We start from the raw sequence: 20052 nt of genomic DNA on the forward strand, positions 1-20052 counted from the left end.
TAAGAAAGCTACCCTGAGGATAGATGGTGACATTCCTAGAAATGAAAGTTCTGATAGTGCTCTTGGAGATAGTGATGATGAAGAGAGATCCCATAATCCATCTAAACAAGGACCTCGAATGTTGTAGTGAGAGACGAGCTGGGGGGGCAAAGTTTGAACTTCCAACACCAAGGTAAGATCATTTATGGAGTGAAAAATTCTTTTAATGGGAGGTAGAAAATGTCACCAAAAGAGTATATTTTTAGTTTTTAAATGATTATGAATAGGAGTTCTGTGTGTGCAATGTAGCTATTGAATCTGCGAAGCCTCCTGGTCTGTTGTGAGGTTCTAATCTAACTTGTGCAAGACCAGAAATATTCCAAGGTTAGGTACCCTGCTAACTACCTCCAGCGTTGTTTTGTTGTTTTCAAATTTCCAGCATTTTCAGTTCCTTTGATTTCTAGCAAATCTAACTTCATTGAGGTTGCTTGTGATGCGACATCTTATAAGTTCCTCTTCTACAAAGTGAATGACACACTCATACTGCGTAGACTCATAAATGGAGACTTGTGTAAGTTAATATTAGAGAGCCACATCTTTCATTCAGGAAGGGGAGTCAACCAGAAGGCAATTAGAAACATGGGTTAAGGTAATTGGCCTCTTGAGCCTTCCCATAAGTGAAATTGTGTCTTTTTTTTGTCGCCAAACTTCATGTATGTGGAAAGGGCAGCTATATATATATCTATCTATATCTATCTATATATCTATCTCTTGGTATTATTATTTAACAAAACATTCATTGATCTCAGATTAAAGCATTATAATCTCATAATATCAATTGCTGTTTGTTAAAGAGAATTAATTACAAACTTCCCCAAGCCTTAGTGTGCAGCATTGCTTCTAATTTTGCTCCCCAAAAGTTTGCCTCTTACTGGTTTGTGGCTAGGTCCAGATGTTTCTGACCAGAAATAGCTTTGCTCTATCTAACTTAACAGTTCCTCTTCAAATATCGAAATATTTGATAAAATCACTTAATCTTCAAATTCCTGTGAATACAGTCCTTGGGATTCCACATTTTTGTACATTTAAATTGCACTCCCTTAAGGCCAATGTATATTTCTGAATGGAATGTGGGGAAAATAGGTGCTTGATGGTTGGCATGGACTCAGTGGGCCAAAGGGCCTGTTTCTGTGCTGTACAATTCTGTGTATCTATGACTAAAATTTGGTCAGAACTGAATGCAGAAGTCCAAGTGTGCTCCAGCAAGGATTTCATGCTGCTGTACGTGAATTCTGTCTGCTTTTATTCTGATCCTCTAAATATCGAGGTCCCATTTCTGTTAAACTTCCGAATATATTTTGTTGCCCTTCGTGGCATTTTAATGATTCATGTACATGGACTATGAAGTCCTTTCAGATCTTCATGTGTATCAGAATACTTTCTAAAAAGATTATCCCTTGTGGTTCTAAATGAATGACCTTGTTCTGTCCTGTATTGAAATTTGCAACTGTTCCAGTGCTTTCACTTGCATAAACACATGTAGCTCAAAATGGGCTGTTGAACCAACCAGTCTATACTGATGTTTATGCTTAATAACTTGCCCCAAATTCCTCCTCTAATTCTGTAAACATAAGCCTCTATTCCCTGATAAGCTAATTAAGCTATCCTTAAGTGCACCTATACTAGTTCGTCAACTACATCATGTGATCACGTTACATGTCATCACCAAACCCTGACTGAAGAAATTTCTTCTGATTTCTAAACTTGCTGTTTTTTATTAAACACTGGGGCGAAAACCATCTGTCCCTGAAGATTGGTCTTTCTGAATGCCATTTTTAAAAATATACAATTAATTTACTTGTATTAGTCACAGTGAGCCCTCATTCCTGATTCAATATTAAGCACATATATATGTTAATCCTATATTCATCCCACTTTATTCTCCCTATAATCCCATCAACTCCCACCCACCCTCCCTCCCTCCCAGATTCTACAATGTAATTAGCAATTTACAATGGCTAATTTAACCTATAATCCAGCACATTTTAGGATATCGGAGTTAACTGGAGCACCTGGGGGAAAAACCTACACAGTCACAGGGAGAATATGCAAACTCCACAAACACAACACTGGAGGTCAGGATTGAACTCCACTCACTAGAAGTGTGAGACAGCAGCTTTTTGAGCTGTGCCAGTGTGCTGGCACAACTGTTTTTAAACAATAATTCAAAAGCAGCAGTGGAAGTGCTGAATTTGATACCTGTGAGAGGTGGACTTCAGGAAAGTACTGTGAAATTCCTTCAGTTGTGAATAAAAGTTCTTGTTGATCAAGATTTTGAGATGCTTCACTTCACTCCCTTTTGAGCACAACCGTGAATTCAGTCATTTAATGATTGCTATCAGAAAATAAAAGTACACTTAATCTCATTCATCACTCTCTTAAATTTTACAGGCCTTGCCTCTTCCCTCCCTGCTCCCCCCAGCCGCATCAAAAGTCCTGTTTTTTTTTAAATACATCTTTATTACAGTGAATTGTCTTGAATGCATTCAAGGATGGTGTTGTGGCATGAGCTCATCTGCTTATCCCGATTTATCTTAAAGTTTACTCTTCAATTAAAATTACTTCCCCATTGTAACCATTTTATCTAATGTCCCGATCAAGCTTGCCACTGGCCGGTGGTTCTGTAGAAAACCACAGCTATGTGCTTTGTGGTTTGGCTCATCGCAGACTTCCGTGGCTATGTGGTTAAACACAGCTAACCTCCCATTGCAGCAGCAATTACAGACAGACAACTTCTGGGTCCTGATGAACTTCATCCTGGAGTCTTATTAAAAAAAACAAAAGTGGCTACCTTGCGAAATAAATACTTAATGCTTAATAAGTCTTCTCATAGTTGAGGATTAGATGTATGTGTCCAACATGGTGGTAGGCATGTATGTATGCAAGTAACATTGTTTTCAAAGTGTGTTTTTTTTCCTGTTGTTGTCTTGCAGCATCAAAATGAACAGCAAGCCAAGTCTCAATAACTTTGGAAGATCCTTGTTTGGCGGCTACTGTTCACAGTATGTCCCAGATTTTGTGTTACATGGAATTAGTTCAGATGAGAAGCTGAAGCATTGTTTAATGGCAGACTTGGCTCATGCTGTGCAGGTCAGTAATGTGATGCGTGTCACTTACTATCATCTGTCACCATTTTGTGACCAGATTTAGTTAAGAAATATAAGAAAGTAGAAATTGGCAAGTGAAAGTAACACTATTATTCACCAAAAGCCTATGTAGATCATTACTAAAGAGACAATTTTGCTTAAATCCAAACAATGAAGTAAATTTGAAACTAAATTGTGGAGGTGATACAATGTTGGCATCTGTTTTGTGCTAGTAGGTAAAAAGATGGATCAGAAATACAATCAGGGCAAAGTTCAACTTTAAAGTAAGCAAGAAATTGGATGGAAATTAAGACCATAGATTGGATTCAACTTGCACTCTAGAATCCCAACTGTATGCCAGAATGGAATGGAGCCTTCCACATCTACCATCACTTTTTCCTAGTGCATGTCAAAAATGCTGTTTTGTTGTTGATAAAATGAACTAGAGTGCTGGGAAACCTGCCAACAGGTGGTTGGTTCTGAGTCTTTAGTTCTTGCTGTTAGTTGTGGACATAGGATTTGCTCCATGGATGGGGAACTTGGTTGGATTGCCTTGGGAGCCTTTTTAGCCAGCTGCATAAATCTAGGGGCTGAAATAACTCTAAGACTTGTGTGAGCTTTCAATCAGGAGATCTGATCTTGCTGAGCATGCAAGAGTGCAGAAATGAAATTCTGCCAACTCCATTTCTGCGTATGCTCATGTAACTTATCAAATTGGCAGATAATTGAAGTTCACTTATTGGAAGAATGGAATTTTTGGGACTGCTGGTGTTTTGAGTGGACTTTAATGAGCTTAATAGTCATGCATTATGGAAAAATCATTAAATTGCTGATGTAACCTTTTTCACTTATGGTATTTTAGCATCCTGTTTTAGATGAACCCATTGCAGAAGCTGTCTGCATTATTGCAGACACAGATAAGTGGTCAGTCCAGGTGGCTACGAGCCAAAGGAAGGTGGTGGATAATAAACTAGGCAAGAGGTACTGGTCTCTAACTTTGTGTCCTGCCTGCTCCAGTCCATTCTTCAACTCTATAAACTACAGCTCCCAGCTGATTATGTAAGTACATCACTGTAAAATTGTGTCAAACATTTTTGTGCTTGAAAAGCAAAGAGCTGCAGATACTGCAAATCTGAAATAAAAACTAAAAATGCTGGGATTATTCAGCAGGTCTGCAGTAGCACTGACCTGAAACATTACTCTATTCCTTTTGCTTCTGATGAAGGTTTGAAAGATCATAGACCTGAAGCCTGAAAGAAACATAGCCATAAAGGGGCAGGAATAAACCATTCAGCCTTCAAGCCTGCTCAGCCATTCTGTTAAATTATTATTGATCCTGTATCTTAACACTATATTCCCATGCTCTCTCCCTACCACTTGATGCTATTTGTGACTAAAACTCTTATCTCCTTAAAAATATTCAGAACTTTGCCATCAAAGCCTTCTGTGAGAGAAAACTCCAACAGGTTCATCACCCTCTGAGTGGAGGAATCTCTTCTCATCGGAGTACTAAATGTCTTGGGTCATCCTGATACTGTGACCCCAAGTTCTTGTCACTTCCCTTCCACCCCACCTCCCCGGATGGGAAAGTCCTCCTTGCCTCCAGTCTGGCGAGTCCTGTCAGAATTTTGTATGTTCCAATCAAATCACCTCTTATTCTTCTAAACTCTGCTGCATACAGGCCTTGTTGACCCAATCTCTCCTCTTACGATAGTCCCACCATCCCAGCAATCAGTCTGACAAACCTTTGTTGCTCTCTGTCTATGGCAGGCACATCCTTCCTTGGGTAAGGAAATCAAAACTGCACACACCGCTCCACGGGTATCACCAAGTCCCTGTATAATTGTAGTAAGAAATCGGCCCCTTTACTCAAAAACCTTTGCGGTGAAGGCCAATGTGCCTTATGCTTCCCTAACTGCTTGCTGCACCTATATGTTTGCTTTCAGTGCTTGGTGTTCAAGCACAACCCAGACCCCTTTTGTACATAAACATCTCCAAAACTATTACCATTTAATAATACTCTGCCTTTCTATTTTTCCTATAGATTTGAAAAACTTACCCTTTAACACTGTATCTGCCACATTTTTGCCACACACTCAACTTTACTAATTGCCTTTAAGCCACTTGGCACCTACCTCTCAACTCGCAAGCTAACCTAGTTTTGTGTTATTGGTACATTCAGTTCCCTCTTCCAGATCATTAATATGCATTATGAATAGCTGGGTCCCAAGCACTGATCCCTTTGGCACCCAGAACTGATTACAAATTAACAATGCAAATTCCAAAAAAATCAGTGCAAGTAATCGTTGTATAAAGTGGTCATTATGGAAAGACTAAGTTTGTTGTTTAAAAAAAATTGCTGGAATAAACTTCAAATAAACTTTTTTTTCTTTTCTTGAGCTTGTATTAGTTACCTCCTAATTGTAACTCACCCGTGGTGCCTTCCTTGCTGTCCGACCTGTATTCTGCCACTTTGTAAAACTGCCTATGTAAATGCAAGTCATTGCTGCTGAAAATGAGTGGGACAAATAACTCCTTGATAGTTAACCAGCTGAAATTATCTGTGTTGAAAATTCCTATCAAGTTGATGACAAAAGTTGTACATCTGTTCTCTAATTTGTTGCATCAATATATCTGCATTTTCCACTTCAGGAAGAAATGTTTATTTCAAGAGGTATTTGCACTTTGTACACATTTAATTCAGATTTGTCCTATTAGGAACTGCGTATTTAGATAATTTACATAGAATTCTGTTTCAGTAAAATTAATTCTGGCATCCTTTTTATTGCAGTGTGTGATTCATCTTGAGGATAGACTTCAAGAGCTGTATTTCAAAAGTAAGATGCTGTCCGAATACCTCAAAGGCCACACTAGAGTCCACGTTAAAGAACTGGGAGTGGTGCTGGGGTAAATCAAAACATTTAAACTATTCTACAGATTTGCTTGAGTCAAAAGGCTGTGTTTAGGTCCCAATCCAGACTCCAGTCACTGGAACTCAAAATTCTAGCTTGACACTCTAGCGCAGTATTGAAAGAGTGCCATGTTGTACCTTTCAGATTAAATGCTAAATTGAGCTACAAAGCTTAAATGCTACAATCACTAACTCAGGTAGCTATAAAAAAAATCCCATGGCACTTTCATTTTATTGACAATCATGCAATGTCACTTTTATACAAGTTATTTCATGACGCATTTTGTTTTTTTGCAAATTTGCTTGTCTCTCACTGAAAGTAAAGTTCTTCCTTTTATGCCATAGTTACAGATTATTTAATGAATACTTCGTTTTATGAATTAAGGTTTTATTCTGTAAATCCTTTCATTACTGGTGTATAATAAAAAAAAAAGATCTTGCACAGCTATCAGCCATGTTTCACACAGGTTTTAGTTGGATGCTTTCCAGTGCTGCTGTGTTGTAATCGCTTTGCCTCTATCCTCCTCAACTTTTCCTATCTATCTACCTGTCCAAATATTTTTTTAGTATTGTCATTGTACCTAGCTCTACCATCTCCTCTGGCAGGCAATTCCAGATACCAACTACTCTTTGTGAAAAATTTCATCCTCAGATCCTCTTGTAGTCATTCTCCCTCTCACCTTAAACCTTTGCCCTCTAGTTTTAGATTCCCCTACCCTGGGGAAAAAGTCTGTAATCTATTCTATCTATGCCCCTCATAATTTTATAAAGTTGCCCCACAGCCTCCTTCACTCCAGGGAAAAACGTCCCAGCCTATCCAACCTCTCCTTGTAATGCCAATCCAGACAACATCCTTGTGAACCTTTCTGCACCCTCTAGCTTAATCACATCCTTCCTATAACATGGTGACCAGGACCACCCATAATATTCCAATATTTATTCGACATTTCGTACAGCTGTAACATAACGTCCCCAACTCTTGTACTCCATGCTCTGACCAATGTAGGCAAGCATGCCCAAAGTTGCCTTCACCATCCTGTCGACCTGTGTTGCCACTTGCAGGGAACTATGTACCTGTACTCATAGATATCTCTATTCAACAACAAACCCCAGGCCCTGCCATTCATTGTTTATATCCTGCCTGGTTTAGCTTCCCTTAACTAACCTCAATAATGCTAACTACAATGTCAGTTTAGCCAAATGATTCCATGGAGCTTTTCCAAACACATCCTAACTTTGGATGCATGAGAGTAGAACACTAGAATATTTTCTGCTTAGATTTGCATGTGCTTTATGTTAATCCCCCATCCATGTTGCCTTCTCAGTTGGGGAATCTGTCAGCCCAAAGGATGTCTATGATCTTCCAAAGTTGGAAATTCTACACTTGTTTGAATAGTGCATGTGCTTGGTTTACAAACTTCCTTCGAAATGGTGCATTTTCTGGTGACTCAATGGAAGCCATCTTGTATACAGCATGCTGGTTTCAACTACATGACTTTTTCAAGAGAGACAAAAGAGACTGCAGACGCTAGAATCTGGAGCAACACAAAGCACTGGAGGAATTCAGCGGGTTAGGCAGCATCTATGGATGTAAATGGACAGTTGATGTTTTGGGTTCAGACCCTTCATCTGGACTGGAAGGAAGGGGGCGATGGCTAGTATAACAGCGTGGAGGGAAGGGGTGGAGCAAGAGATAGGTGATGGGTAGATCCAGGTGAGGGGGGTGATAGACAGATGAGGGTGGGACTGATATCAGAAGCTGGGAGGTAATAGGTGGAAGTGACAAGGGCTGAAGATGGAATATGATGGGAGAGGACAGTAGAGCATGGAATAAAGGAAGGGAGGTGGGGAGAGCAACCAGTGGGAGGAGTGTGTGCATGATGGGCACATTGTGGGAAGGGCAAGACGTGGGTGATGGGGGCCAGATGAATCGAGGAGAGAGGGGGAAAAAAAAACTTAAGTTTTACTTTTCTTTTACAGAATTGAATCAAACGATTTGCCTCTCTTGGGCTGCTATAGCAAGTACTCATTCTCCATACGTTGCTCAAATACTCTTATAAGCTGAAACTTCAGAAGTAATTGTCCAGAAGGGACAAAAAGAATCGAACTGTGAGCATTGGATGGCATCAAGTTGGAAAATATTGTAATGTATATTTACAACTCTTAATCAGAATGATACAGGATTGGATCTGAAGTGTGCATTTAATATACAGTGCAAATATTCCATCACTTTTCGGACATTTTGAGACACGAGTGTCTATTGGTGAGGAATTTTAATGACTAATGTTTGGGGTTTTCTTTACTAGTTAAATTCTAAAAGTTGTTGCAATTAAAGCATGTATTTCAAGCAGAACAAAATTTTCAGAAAACAGGCCTGCTGTCATGTCATCTTGAATGCTTGCTTCTGTTGTGTTTTGACTTTTGAATCATTTCAGCAATTGCCTTAATTGGTGCATAACTGAGTGTTAGGAAAACTACAGATAGCATTCCTGTTCAGAAATGTGTACAATCACATCTATTAATTCTACATTTCTGAATCACATGGATACTGTATTGTCTTGCAAAAAAAACAAAGCAAAAAAAAAGTAGTTAGAGCATTTGTTCCGTTTACATTGTACAAATAGTTTGACAAGTTCTTGTTTTGTTTGTACTCCTATTTAAAGGGACAAAGAAGGCATTTTTTAAAAAAACTTTTATGAATTATCTTTAAATGAGTGTTTACAATGATTATAATTTTATACAAGTTAACATTCTTGTATTAATTGAGCAGCATGTTGGGACTAGTATTGATATCAGCTTTGTACAGAAAAATCACAAACTTTTATGTTTAATGGAATTGTTAGATGCATTTCTGAGTCCAGGCTGACTTCAGTAAAGAAGTCTATGATGTTGAATGACAGGAATATAAAAATTGGGGAGGGGAAGGGAAGATTTGTGTTCTGGTGTGTTGTATGCATACAGTATGGACTTGGCTAGCGAGAATTACATAGAGGCTTCTTGATCAAAAATCTACCCAATGATGTAACTGCAATTTAAGAAATAGCTGGATATATCTAAGCCAGCATTGTTTCTTTGTAGAACAGGATACTGAGCTCACTGGTGCATCACATATGTGAAATAATGCTCAGAGGACTTTTGAGATGATCTCTCTCCCATTTCACTTTACTGCAAAGGACCAGCCAAATACCAAAAAAACCCTGTTTTACAAATAATAACTTTTTTGATAATTACTAGCTAGAGAAGTTTCATTGCAAGAAACACAAAGCAAACGGCAGGTCAGCCAGCATTTGTGGAGGTGAAGAGAAATCAACATTTCTGGTCAAGACCCTGCATCAGAACTCAGAGGAAGACTTCTTCAGAGTTTGTTTTTTTTGTTCCAGATTACAGCATCTGCAAGCGCTTGTGTCTCCAGAGAAATTTCATTGTTTTCTTGCAACTGTCCAAAGAAAAAATCATCTCCTTTATACTTTATGTGAAAGGCAAAGTATTGAGTGCAACATATTTTTTAGTTCTGCTCTGGCTGTGGGCAAGACTCCTACATAAACAGACTTTTAATAATTTTTATTACAACAGATATTTAACAAACTCGAATTAATGGGAAGAATTCAATCAATTTTGAAACAAATGTTGGTGCTTTAGTTTAATGTTCACGTACGTTCAGGAGTTAAAAAGCTGGTACAGTATTTTAAGTTTTCCTTCAGGCATAATATTGTGAAAAAACTGGAGCTTTCTGGCAAATCCTTAGAAACTGGAAATGCAGCATGTTTAAGTCTACATGTTTATTCTTGGACTGTTATCGGTATCATGCCTGAACACACTGTTGCTCGATAAAGCGAAAATGGGTTTGCCCTTAAACTTTAAAGTGGTGTTTAATAAAACGTGAAAATCTGAGTACACCCGTGCTGCTGTTTGAAAGTAAAACACATTTAAATTTTCTTGCCATGGATACTTGTAAGTTACCAATAAGAACAGCTGCAGATCCAAAATTTTGCAATCAAATAAACTTCAAAAACAAATACTGAATATATTCCAGCTGAAGTTTAACCCCATTAAAATCCCTTCTGCAGTGATGATAGGAACTGATACTTCTAATTTGAATTGTATACATTACTATGGTACATGTATGCATCAACACAGGAGGACGTTATCCGGCATGTGTTTGAACCATGTTGCGTAGGTGCCGTTTTTGTTACTTGCACAACAGGCCCATTGCTGCTATCTTGAAAACCCACTCTAGCTGCAATGGAAAGTGAAATGCATGAGGAGTCATGTCATCCCAAAATAGATTGCAACACAGACAAAGCCTGGATGAGGTTTCAGCCACTTGACTCAAAGATTAATATTGGGATTTACTGCATAAGCTGGGTGATCAGTAACCACACATTTTGATTCCTGAGCATCAGAACTCTGAGATGAAAAGGATTTTGTTCTCATTGAGTCATGCATCTAAATCTTGTCACCGAATCACTTTAGTGCCCCCGATACATTCTGTTTTGAATACCAACACAGTTTATTTTCTTTCCTAATATAGATTTTTAGAGTGATTCACTTTTTCTAGAGGCATCTCAAAGCTGCTTTGAGTATAAGGCATCTTTTGAATATTTTTTCTCTCCTCAATTTTGCACATTGAAGAGTTGGCCACTTTTTTGTGGAGAAAAATCTGGAGTCGCCTTGCTAAATTCTCAATTGTGTAAGTCATTTTAAAAGAAATTTGAAATAAAATAGCAAGTGATGGAAACGTTCGGCAGGTCAGGCAGCATTGGTGGAAAGAGGAACAGTTAACGTTTCGGGTTGCAGATCCTTCATCAGAACTAGGAAAGTGAGAAAGCCCTTGGAACAGAACACAATTCCTTGATATTCCATTACTTTTGCACAACAGTTGTGGCTACTAACTTGAGCTGCAGCTGATCCTGCTCCTAAAATGTCACTTATTTTGATTTGATGTGTAAATTCATAAACCTATTGTTGGAGATTCTGGACAATTATGGAGTTTGACTGGGAATGTCAAAATCATTAAGACCATAAGACAAAGGAGCAGAAGTCAGCCATTTGGCCCATCGAGTCTGCTCCGCCATTCTATCGTGAGCTGATCCATTCTCCTATTTAGCCCTACTCCCCTGCCTTCTCACCATGCTGACTCTGCTAAAATGTTTCTTATGATGTTTATTGGCCTGGCATATTTGCTGGTTCTTCCAATGTCCTCGAACTTCAATATTTTTTAAGTTCATCAGGCTTAAAGCTTTCCGTAGATCATCTGAATTTAAATATAGTAAAGATAAATTACATTAAATTTGTATTTTAATATATCTTAATTCCCTTTTATTTATCCATCAGTGTTGGCCATTATATTGTATAAATTCACTTCTGATTAATTGATGAAGAATGCAAACCAATGACCAATGTAATAAGTATCCTGAAATACTGTACCAGTAGCTAAACGTTTAGTTTTCAGTTGCTGGTAATATTCTCCCAATATATATTTAAATTGTAAAATTGTGAATTACAGGAGTAAATATATGTACTCAATGATTGCACTCATATATGAATGCCTTGATTGTCCCTTTATTGCTACACTGTAGTTGGAGCAGAGTTTAGTACTCTTGTTGTTCATTCAGTCTGTATCTGCAAGTAAATCCTATAAAGGGGGATGTGGTTACGTCCTTTTTCCTCTCTGTAATCTGCAATAGTTAGAACTATATTTTAGGGGACTTACATTGTTTCCTGCTTAGATTGTTGTAAATTCCAATAGGGATGTGGTTGTGTTATTTATGTTTTGCATCTTAAAATTACTGCTGTCCTGCCTCTAAGTGGTAGTAAAACAAATGCTGCAGTTACTCTGCACAACTTTGTACATTGCTAAGTTCTCCTTGTGTAATTAATTGGCTGGTATTTAGCATGTTTAGCAGGCTTTTCTACACTATAAATGTCAAAGCTTAATCTCAATACACCAGTTTTCAGATATGGAGAAACTGAGAAGCCTAAAGATTTTCATAACTATTTTTGTAAAAACAAAACACTGAAGTGCATTTCTGTTTTAAGTGGGAATTTAAACTTGCTGAAAAATTGAGAAATGCTACTTGTTAAAACTACCTCAGTTGGCTGACAGGAATCCAAACTTCCTTTGTTTGCAATGTCTTACCTTTCCAAATTTGTCTGTGTGTTTTTGAATTTTGCTACAAAAACAAATTCCTAAAATGATATGTGGCATGATGAGAACGTTTTAATTATGCTAGGCATAATTTTTGGTGCAGCTTTTCTGTTGTGATATCTTAAAATTTGTGTTGAATGGATTTTAAAAACACTGGTCTGCATGGAAAATAATAGTTCTTGAATGTAACTTTTTAGTACAAATGGCTGACAAAGGTGTTACTTAATTTGTCATTATTGTCCTTATCAGTGTTGATATTAAAATGGTTTAACTCTAACGTTCTTTAGACTCATGAAATCCTATCCACCAATCCCAGCCAGTTGCATTTTATTCTGGAAGCTACGTGGTCTGTGAAACAATAAATATGCACAATATTTTGTCATGCCTAATGTTGATCCTTTGGTATTTTGGCATCCTTTTTTAAATTTAAGTGTCAAATTGACATAAAGCTTGTTTAAATTCCTGTCCATCGTTTAAAACAGCAACGATGCCATAAAGGAGATGGTGAGACAAATCATTCTAAGATCCTTGTAGCTTTAAGAAAAAGTGTCTTTAAAGTTTGGCAAAGAATTAGAGGTTTCAGAGTAAAATGCAACATGGGTTTTTCATGTGCAGCAAACTTGTACTGTATACCATGTTGTCATTGTTATCTATTCAGTTCTATGATGAAGGATTGAATAGAATGTCAGAAGTAGACATTTTCATGCGAATGTCAATGTATCATTTTGAATCTTTTTATGTGCAATAAAGCATTGGAGTATAAATTGTGTATTTTTTAAGTAATTTGATAGTATAACATTGTCTTGAGGTGGCATGCATTTCCTGTTCATTAATCTTGCTACTTAGTTTTTGAGTTGTGCTTTTCATTTTAAGCACTATACCGGGAAGCCCAACGTTCACCAGGTTCCCACACTATCTTGCTCTTAATCCTTTGTGTGCTATGGAAGTGTCATTGTTAGGTTCTCTCAGTTGTCTATTGTCAGCCACGTGCCCAACGAGCAACAAAAAAAACAGCTCTGGTAGAACTCAGCGAGTCAAGCAGCATCTGTGGAGGCAAAAGGTGCAAGTTCAAGACCCTGCATCAGGTCTGAGAGAAGACACAAGATTACTGACATATAGTATTACGGGGATGGGTGGCAGCAGGGGATAGAGTTTGATATTGTTGTGTAACCAGGTGGGAAGGGCTTTGTGGACAGATGGAACCAGGTAGGGGAAGGAGATGAGAGCAATGAACAAATGGAGAAGGAAACTGGAAATGAGGACAGGTAAGTGTGTGCGAGAGGCAAGGTGCCGGGGTGTGGGTTATCTGACTGGAAAATTCAGTGTTCATGCCAGAATGAGTTGTTGTACTTTGAAAATTTGATTGGCCTCCATAGCAATTGCAGAAGGCAGAGGACAGATGGGTCAGTGGGGGAGTTGCCTTTAGGGATGGGGAAAAACAGGTTTTTGGGATGATTTGAATGGAATGTGAATGAAAGTTGTGTGGGTGAATAGTGAAGTGTGGCATTTGATTATTTCAAAAAAAAACCTGATTTGTAAGGAAATGATTAAAAATTTTAAAGGGATGGTATTTGATTCATATGGTGAAGAATGTGATAATGGTGATAGTGTCATTTTTAAATGTCAAATGTTTTTCTAGAGTCCTTGCCTAGAGAATAGATGGGTGGCATGATGGGTATCAATCACCTGGAGACGTGTACAACAGTGAAGTTTCTAATTTTTAAGACTTCGTTACCTGCACTAATCAGTAATGGTATATCTGGAAGCTCCGCTTCTGTGAAGATAATGAAGCGGAGTAATTTCTTGAAGTTTTTCTACGTTATTCATTGTTTTTTCCAGGGCTTTTGAGCAAGAAAAGTAGGATAGGGTTTGCCTATTGGGGATTACATGATTATTGATAGTTGCATGGTATTTCATCTAATGGCCTGAAAGTGAACTTAAAATGGAAGGAATTGAATAATTATGTTTTCTTTTTTCTCTCTTCCCATAAAGCACCGTGGAAACACTTTTTATGATTGCAAATTTACCGTAATGTTTTTAATTTTTGTCGTCTTTACCATTGAATAAGTATTTTTGGACTGCTGTTTTAGTGCAAGTAGCTGCTATTTTAGTGCCAGTAGCTGCTATTTTAGTGCAAGGTATCAGCTTGGCTTGGGTCTGCTGAAGCAGATGATTGTAGATGAATTCCTAAGATATCGTAATCACAATTTCAGTACTGAAGGAGTGCAGCATTTGATTTTTTTTTGCAGTAACTGTCTTTCGAATCAAACAATAAAGTGAGCGCTGCTTCCTTGCTGAGCGTAAAAGAATTCATGGCATGTTTAAGAGTGAATACTGTTCTGACTTGTATTAGTTCCTCAAAAACCATTAGCGTCCACATATTTGGCTGCTAGATTTGCCTACCAAACTACTGGACGTAAAATACTTTGGGTCTTCTTGAATGAGACATTTTTAAATGCCAATTTTTAAAGTTCCAAGTTCTTTCTAATACATGGAGAAATAAGTCCTTGCTGCACCTCCATTTTGTCCACCTTTTAAGAAGTGGTACAGAATGTTATTTAATCAGATAATTAATAGTACATAATAAAGAAGCATAATTTAATTAAGAAAGATAATTATGTAGTATACAATACAGATGATCTTCAATTTTGTTTCTTGCCAATTGCAGTTAGCATTGACTTGTTTCCAGAGCAGACAGCAATTCACCAGATGCTATAATATCCAAATTATTAATTTATTGTCAAACATAAAAATATCAGCGCTCTCCTTGTAGAGAGTGTTCAGGTCGTATGGCCTGGAAAAGTCTTGTTCAAGACTTAGATTACAATTGAAATATCAGTTGGCCTCACTGTGCCTGAGTGACCATTGGTCCAAGTTCCATTCCTGTGTGTTCTCTAGTGATTCCAACTGGAAAGCACATCAGATGGCACAAGGTGAAGCTCCCCTCAGTTCATTGCCAGCATCACACAACCAGTGCCGTTGACTGATTCTGTTAGTGATTTGTGCCTAACTCTGCACATAGAAATGTCACTTGAGCTACCATTGAGTTATCTGCATTGAAGAATCATGTCCCAGTAAGGGTAAGGAGTATAGAAAATTTAAAAGCAACTTGATAACTTCAAAACCCAAGTGTATGGATCTAAAACAATTTGGTTAAAAGATTAAGGCTAGTTTGAGTTTGTAGGGTTTCGTATTTTATAATAATAAAGTGGGCCATTCAGCTTCTTGTGTCTGCTCACCCTTCAATGAGATCCTGGCTAATCTTTATCCCCAAGCGCCATTATCCTGCTCCATTTCCAAATCCATTTAGTTGTCTAAAGAAGCTTTTTTTTTAATATACTTAGCATTGAATCCTCCACATGCTTTTTAGTGGAGAATTCCAAACAATCATTGGATGAAGAAATTCTCTGCCTGAATGGCTGATCCCATATTTTGAGATTGTAACCCTGGTTCTAGACCCATCCTGTCGAGCCCCATAAGAATTTTATACATTCAAATGAGATCACCTCTCTTTATTCAACCAATACAGCCATTCCAGGAATCAATCTGTGGACCTTTGCTGTGCTCCCTCTGTCAATTCTTTATCCTCCTTTGGATAGGGAGAGCAGCCCTGTATATAATGTTACAAATATGAACTTATCAGGGCCCTATATAATTGGAGCAAGGTGTCTCCTGTACTCTAGATTCTCTTGCAATAAAGGCCAATGTACTGTATCATTTGCCTTACTAATTGCTTGAAGTACCTCCATGTTAATTACCAGTCCCTCTGACCAACCAACATCTTTCAATCTCTCACCATTTTAAAAAGAATATTTTGTCTTTCTATTTTTTTCACCAAAATGGATATGGTCAATTTTTCCCCACATTTTGGATTCTATCCGTCACATCCTTCACTTAACTCTGCTGTATCCACTGAAACTTCTGCATCCTGGAAAGAAACTGACCTGTGAAGCAGTCTTATTGTTGGAAAAATGGCATTTGGTTCTTCAGTAGTGTTTAGTTAAGGAAACCGATTTGGGCCAGAGAGTCTTTTCTGGAAGTTTGTTATTAAATGAAGAATGTAGATTACTGAAGGGGCAACAAAGAAATTGGCTTGTCTAGAGGAGATCAGAGTGGGAGGAACACGAGCTTAAATGGTGGAGGAATGGGTAATGTAGTTGTGCAAGAGTGGAGCTTTGGAATGTGTGAAGTCAAGGAAGAAGTGAATACAGGAATGAGGAAATTAAAATTCGATGTGTTAGGATGCAAATGTGATTGTTCAGAGAAACTAGGTAGGCATTTCTGCAGAGATGAAGCTTGTGTAGCTTGGAGGTTGGACTACAATTCTTCCCGGGCCTGTGGACCAGTCTTGAACTTGACCAAAGTGTCAATGGGGCTTTTAAGTGCAGATAGGCTGAGTTAATGATCGTGGCCAACCTTCCAGAGGTACAATTGAAAATGTTGAAAGAACATGCAGGATTAGATATCACAGTGGGATCAAATGAAAGAGTCTGCTTTATCAGAGCAAGTTTTAATTGAGTGGAATGAGTTGTTGACCAACTGGTTTCTCCAGCTGAACGTGATTCTTTCTCCTTCCCCAGTGTTTTCCTGAAGTAAATTACCAGTCTTTCAAGACTGGTTGTTGCTTTCAATTGTGTTAATCATTTTTATCAACTATTGCTGTATTGCAATCTAATGTTCTTAAAGATGTTATTAAAATGGATTGAGGTACAGGGAGAGAAGCAAATAGGCCAGGTGCTTGTTTTAACTAGTGATGTCTAGTATACCAGTTCTTGGTTTGATGTATAAGTGCAAGATTTATGTGAAGAAATCAAAACTACAAGCATCTCAGTCATTCATGTAGCTTAATGGTGAAATCTTCTAAATCTGGGTGTGTCATTTAGAAAATACCAAAAGTGTCTTGATGGCAGCCCAGCTGCTTCCAGCAGTCATGACTGTTATCCCGTTACACTGAAATATAACAAACAGATGACAAATCAGAAATCTCATCGGAAACACTCCAGGCCACAAAGTCACACTCCTGAACCAACAAAGTCAGAGTATTCTAATTTAAACTGTTATGACACCAGAAGACGAGCTCTTCAATGTAGTGGAGATTAATGAATAATTTTGATGTTTTGTCCCACTGCCCCATCCAGGTCCTAGTTGCACTTATTGGTCTAAAGATGCAAGCTTCTTGTTTGGGGGAGAAATTATGATGACTGACTTCTGAAGTTTTGAATTCTCAGTGCTACAGCATATCCTTTTCTGCTGAATGTGGAACTCTGCTGATCTTCATTTGGATTCATCACATTGTTCCAGAAGATAGTCAGGTATTTTGTCTGCTGTTCCAGACCTAAGCCTATCTTTGTTCCCCTTTTTTTCTGTTCACCGTTTACCCTGCCCACTTCCCAACTCTGTATCGTCTCTTTTGCCATGCTTTTAGCTGCTTCCTCTGTGGTATTTCAATCTATTGATTCTCTCCCTCTGTTTCACCACTTCTTAGACTTCCCACTTTCCCATGCCTCCTCTGTGGATAAGGGTATAGGTACCATCTGCATCTCCCATGGCATTTTCAGAGGAATCCACTCAAACTGCTATTGCCTCATCCTACAGCATGTGGCGTCTGGTGGCCAATCTCCTAACCATCCCACTCGCCCCTTCCATTACTGACCTGTAGATCCTGCTTGGAGACAGGCTATGTCCAGTCCTCTCTGCGTATCCCTCCAGAATGCCCATGCAAGTTGGCAAAGCACTAGCCAGCCATGATCATCTTCTGAATTATAGCATCAACATCATGGTTGCATTGGAAACTTAGTTAGGAGGTGATGAAAGATTCCCATTGAATGAAGCTTCACCTTAGCTTTTCCTCTGATCTGCCGTTGTGGGTGTGCAAACCTTCACCAACACCACCCGCACTCTTATGCCATTTCCTCATACAGGCAGTCCCTGGACTGCAAAAGAGTTCCTTTCCTGAGAATGGTTCGTAACCTGAGTTTTTTGTAAGTTGGGAAATGAATGAAAACTGTATGTGGGAGGAGGTCACAGAAATGTCTGTGATGGGTGAGCGAGCAGGTGCGGGAGGAATGGCCGCCAGGTGGCCCTCGCTGACTCAGCGAGCGAGTCTGCTCAGTGTTCTCAGCTCAACCCATCGACCAGGCCCCCAATTGTGTTGGCTCGGGGGCTGAGGAGCAAAAGCACCTAGAAATACCCCATTTCCCACACAGCAGCCGACAAATCCATCCCCATATAGGTCTCCGAACAGCCAGGTGAGTGGCTCCAAACACTAGTTCCTGCCAAAAATATTTCTTTTAATTTCAAAAATACTTTATTCATAATAAGAAGGAGGGATCAGTGCAAAAACCTTTCACAATCACGGTCGTTGCATTTAGTAGTTTAAACCTTTAAGAAAACAAAAACGAACATGGCATCATTGCCACTCGCGCGGCTCCCTGAGGTGATAACCCTTTCGTTGTTCAAGTGGCTTCCTGCCAAAAATATTACCTCCACCTTGGCAGCTTACAGCTGCATAGTCAGGCTCCAAACTACACTGGCTAACTTCAACTCACTTGATTTTCATCTCGCATGCCTCCGAAGCTCTGCTGTAAAGTTAGGGAAAGTTAACTTGTTTCAAAAATTGTTTAAAAAATTTAATCAGAAAATGTTTAAGTTGGCTCGTTCATATGTACAAGCTTGTGTGTTTGTCACCTTGGGAGCCTTTACCACTTGTGTTTCATTCTTTTGCTGTCATTCAGATCACAGTAGACCCCTGAATCTCACTGGGATACCTTCACCTGTGATTGCTTCCTCCAACATTGCCTAAGTAATTCATCACCCTTGGATCGCAATCTGTCTTGGTTCTTCATGGTGTCTCCTGGGTCCACTATCTCCCCAAGGATAATTGTTTCATTTGATATTCTATTAATACTAACAGCCATCATCTGACCTTGCCATGTCACTATAACCATTGTGTTAATAGCAGTTAGGGCCACCTCTGATAATTTCTTGTTACCTCTTCAAGTACACCCTTCCCCACCCCTAAACTCCACTTCCTTCTGTTGGCCCATTAGTTGGGGTGTGGGTCTCTCTCCTCCGTGCCCTGCCTATCCAATCACTATCAGCCTTTTCAGTTTTCTCATCTGGTGTTTAGACCTCCATTCTTTATGACATTTCTGAAGCTACAGATCTGCTCAACCACACTTCCACTCTCCTGCCCTTGTCAGACTGGTATAAGTAATCAGAGATGACATTAAATCCATGAGATGTAGCTTTAAACTGGTCTACCACAAATAGTCATTGTAGAATCATTCCATGCCTTGTATATGTGAGCTTTTACTTGATGACCAGTCTTCCAGTGGTGACCTCGTCAAATGTCTTGCGAAATTCTATATCGACAACATCAAATGCACTGTTATCTGCTCAGGCAGAAATATTGTCGGACACTATTTTCTTGGCTGTTGATTAATCTGTGCCTTTTTTAAATGGAGTTTTATACTGTTCCTCAGAATTGATTCCAATAATTTGCTCATTGCTGAAGTTACTTGGCTTGTCATTTCTTGGTTTTTGCCTTTTTTTAAAAAAAAAGTACAACGTGAGCAGTCCACTAATCGTCTTCACCACTCTGCCCTCGGGAAGAATTGAAAAAATTACAGTCAGAACATCTGCAATTTCTTCCCTTCCTCTTTTAACACCCTGGGATATATTTCTTGGCTGAGCAATAAGTGCCCTAGTACTGCAACAATGTTAATCCATCTGATATTTCATACTTGTCCCCTTTACCTTACAATATCAGCATTGTTCTTCTCACCATCGTCAAATTGGCTGGACCTCTTAAATCAGGTTGGATTCTACTCTGCCAGACTCTTGCATTCCTGGATGACCCTGTAAAA

The 20052-nt window shown here is 38.7% G+C and overlaps 1 protein-coding gene across 1 annotated transcript; it reads left to right on the plus strand.

The window, feature by feature from the left end:
• The first annotated feature begins 2 nt into the window (after positions 1–2).
• On the plus strand, positions 3–12948 carry LOC127566830 (folliculin-interacting protein 2-like). Its single transcript, XM_052009333.1, is given in 7 exon segments — positions 3–172; positions 2973–3129; positions 3988–4099; positions 4102–4184; positions 5917–6032; positions 8017–8044; positions 8046–12948. Coding segments are annotated over 7 exon segments (696 nt in total). The 5' UTR covers positions 3–23; the 3' UTR covers positions 8097–12948.
• The last annotated feature ends 7104 nt before the right edge of the window (positions 12949–20052 follow it).

Source organism: Pristis pectinata, chromosome 2 (genome assembly GCF_009764475.1).
Source record: "Pristis pectinata isolate sPriPec2 chromosome 2, sPriPec2.1.pri, whole genome shotgun sequence".
Classification (NCBI taxonomy): Eukaryota; Metazoa; Chordata; class Chondrichthyes; order Rhinopristiformes; family Pristidae; genus Pristis; species Pristis pectinata.